Below are 3,172 nucleotides of genomic sequence, written 5' to 3'. Positions count from 1 at the left end.
GTCACTCGAGATCGCATGCGAATGTATTAGAGAAAAGACTGACACCGAAACCAAACAGTTTCTTGCATTGCTCGAGCTGCTTGCCGACGTCGACACCGAGTTCGAAGAGCTGGTCGCAGAAACGCATGGCATTGTTGGCTTTGGCAACGAGAGCGGCGAGATCGACGGGAATTTCGGAGCTGGCGGACATGGTGAATGCGAGTAATAAGTGTGTAGACCAGAGTGTAAAGAGCGTGGAGTGTTCTAAGTCGTCGAGGCGAGTTGGAACGATTTCTACTTCAACGAGGACATTAATTTTTATAGTATGGGGGAGGGGTTGACATGGAACTCCGAGATTAGAGAAATTTTTGCGGAATTCACATTCCTAGAAAATATATATGGAGCATACATGTGTTTAACTACCTAGCCATACAAATAAACGCTCGAAGACTCCTAAAATACAGAAATAAGAGCCGGCTGAACTTAGAAGAGATCGAGCGATCACTTTTGATTTAACTTGGTAACTACCGAGATCAGGCGCGGAGTGTCCGGTGACTTAAAATAACCCAAGTCTAAAAATAAGGCAAACAGTAAATAGAACTAAGTCATCGAGGCAACCTAAGAAGGCACCTAGGGGTGGTTAAATTCTTAAAAAGATACCTTACACTCTTAGAAGATTGCACAGAAGAGGACAAGATGAAATATAATTATTCATTTAAAGGCCAAGGTGACCGGCTGGTTAGACATATATAATTCTGCCCGAAGGCGCACTGCACAGACAATAAATACAGAAAAGAAAAAGCCCGGAGGCACAAGAAAACCAGGCGGAACCCAAGAGAAAGACCAAGGCCTGAGTAGATCTCGATGAGCAAGAAGGCTCGAGATACACGGATCGAGATCATACTCAGACCTCTGCATCCAAGTCTCCGTCGGCGTCCATTTCGCCACCACCCCCCTCTTCGCGACAAAGAGCTTCATCTCGCTTTGGGGAAGATGCATCGTCTGCCCAAAATAACAGAAGTCAGTAAAAGAAAGAAGAGAAGAAATGAGAACAGGATAAAACTAACAACTCAATGAAAACAAAGAAGGACCAGTTTGGTCCTCATTCTCTGGAGTCATCGAGACTTCCACTTCTTGAGCAGAAAACCCATTGAGGAGTCCGTTGACAGCTGATACGTCAGTAACAAGGGACTCCTCGGCCACGACACGACCTTCATACTCAACGGTGTCCCGGATAACGGCATCGATGTCCTTGCAAGTGTCGCAAAGAAGCTCGGACAGACGGCCAGCGGTCTCGCAGGCACTATCAAAGGCCTTGATCAAGTACTCGGCCATCCCGAGGAGTCGGCGAAGATCTAGAGGTTGTGATAAGAAAAACAATCAGCGTAAATAAAGGAAATAGTGAAGGAGGTACTTACTGTCGGGCGTCCTCTCCACGAATGGGTGTATCGAGATGCGTGCTCGGTACCGCTCTTGAGGACTAGCCTTGAACGAACAAACCACCTTCTTTCCCCTTTGACAGTTCCCACAAGGAACACCCCAGCCCATGAATTCACAGGGCTTAGACTGGCTGCCCACGGCACAAAGTGAGCAGGGAACCTTGGGCTAAGAAAACAGGAAAGACTATAAATGAAAAGAGTAACAAGAGATAGGAAACGGATTTACATCCATGGTCGCGGTAGCCAGCCAACGAACTTCATCAGCATCTACTGGCTGCATGGTGACCGGGTCGAAGGCAATATTTCGCGCTGAAGAGGGTTCGTCAATAAAAACAACAACGGATAACCAAGAAAGACTTACAAGGCACCTGGGCGGCAGCTTGTCGACTGAGCTGTGCCATATGCTGTTTCGTCATCTTCCTCGGGAGCTCTGGGCTCTCATCGCGAACATTTGAAGTCTCAACATGAGACTCCGTGGCGGCAATCGCAGCCTCGCGCTTCCTCTTCTCTCCGCGAGTACGAATAACTTGTTCCTCAACTACACCAACAGGCAAGTCGACGGACGGAGGAACAGCTAGACAGGAAGATAAAAACAGAAGTTAACATTGAAAGAATGAAAGACAAAAAGAATATCACGCACCAGCAACAGAGTGACGATTGGGACCAGGTTTTGTACGCTTGGAAGGACTTCCCTGCGAAGCAGGGGGACGAAAAGGTTTCGCAACGACTACCGACTCCTCGTCAAGAGAGTTACTGGCATCGTCATCATCATCCGTATCCTCGGGCATGGAAGTTGGACCTGCCGTCTGGCCCTTAGCGAACTTTTGCGGTTTCTTGACAGAAACCACGCCTTTCTTTGACTTGGGCTAAATCAAGGTCAGATCTAGGCGACATGGAAAGAACTTAGAAAAATAAGTACTTGCCTGAGTCTTGCTTTTGCCCTTTGAAGAGGAACCAGATGGGGCTGGAACCGTTTGAGACAATCGCGGCATGAATTTTGGCGCTGGCTCGTTGACAGAGAAATGGATGGCCTAGTCAGGGCGAGGAAACGAAAGTTAGTCGTAAAAGAAGATAAAATGAAGAGAAGAAACGCACGTAGGGCGCCTCGTGAGGAGTCAACGACAACTCATCCCACCGCTCATCATACATCTCCTTGGAAATCTCGATGGCAACCAAAGAAAGCGTGTAGGCCAGGTTGAGGGCGAAGCCTCGATACTCAACGTTGGGTCGCACCCTGGCAGCCTTGAGAATACCAACCTAGACGCCGAGATTAGCGTGTTCAACAATGGTCTCGAACAGAAGATCAAACTCACGGCTGCTGGCGCTGCCTCTTTCAGTAGTCGCGCGCGACGCATGGCTGGAATCGTAAGAGCGGCCCCAGGCGAGAACATGGGAGTCAAAGAAGGCCAGAGGTTACGAAGAGTTTCGAAAGACATTGGAAGCACACGAGAAAAGTAGAAAAACAAAGACTAGAAAAGAGAAATGGTCGCGTAGTAGGCGTAGACAGATCTCGACGAGTAGAGAAGCAAAGAAAAACAAACGGAGTTGTTTCGAGAAGACTTCGAAATAAAATTAGAAGTCCGCCTCGAAGGCTGTTTCCCGGCTACAGGCTGAGTCTGAACCCACGGCCGACACCGAGGACAGACCTGTGAAGGGCTAAGCAAGAAGAATCAATACAAGTGTGAACAAAGGAATTCGTAACGAGTTCACTAAGAATAAAGATGGACGCGACATGAATTGAACTAAAAATAAGT

The 3,172-nt window shown here is 47.9% G+C and overlaps 1 protein-coding gene across 1 annotated transcript; it reads right to left on the bottom strand.

Moving 5' to 3' along the window:
- Positions 1-883: 883 nt before the first annotated feature.
- On the bottom strand, positions 884-2,854 carry EV420DRAFT_1641289 (uncharacterized protein; the record flags this gene model as incomplete). Its single annotated transcript, XM_060477216.1, has 10 exons — positions 884-981; positions 1,047-1,334; positions 1,398-1,584; positions 1,645-1,727; positions 1,780-1,992; positions 2,059-2,284; positions 2,338-2,382; positions 2,435-2,449; positions 2,514-2,675; positions 2,732-2,854. 10 exons carry the CDS (start codon positions 2,852-2,854, stop codon positions 884-886), a joined length of 1,440 nt encoding a protein of 479 aa, XP_060332789.1.
- Between the last annotated feature and the right edge of the window lie 318 nt (positions 2,855-3,172).

Source organism: Desarmillaria tabescens (genome assembly GCF_030435595.1).
Source record: "Desarmillaria tabescens strain CCBAS 213 chromosome Unknown EV420scaffold_12, whole genome shotgun sequence".
Lineage (NCBI taxonomy): Eukaryota > Fungi > Basidiomycota > Agaricomycetes > Agaricales > Physalacriaceae > Desarmillaria > Desarmillaria tabescens.
The sequence above is the reverse complement of the archived record's forward strand: the minus strand, read 5'-3'. Positions and strand labels throughout refer to the sequence as shown.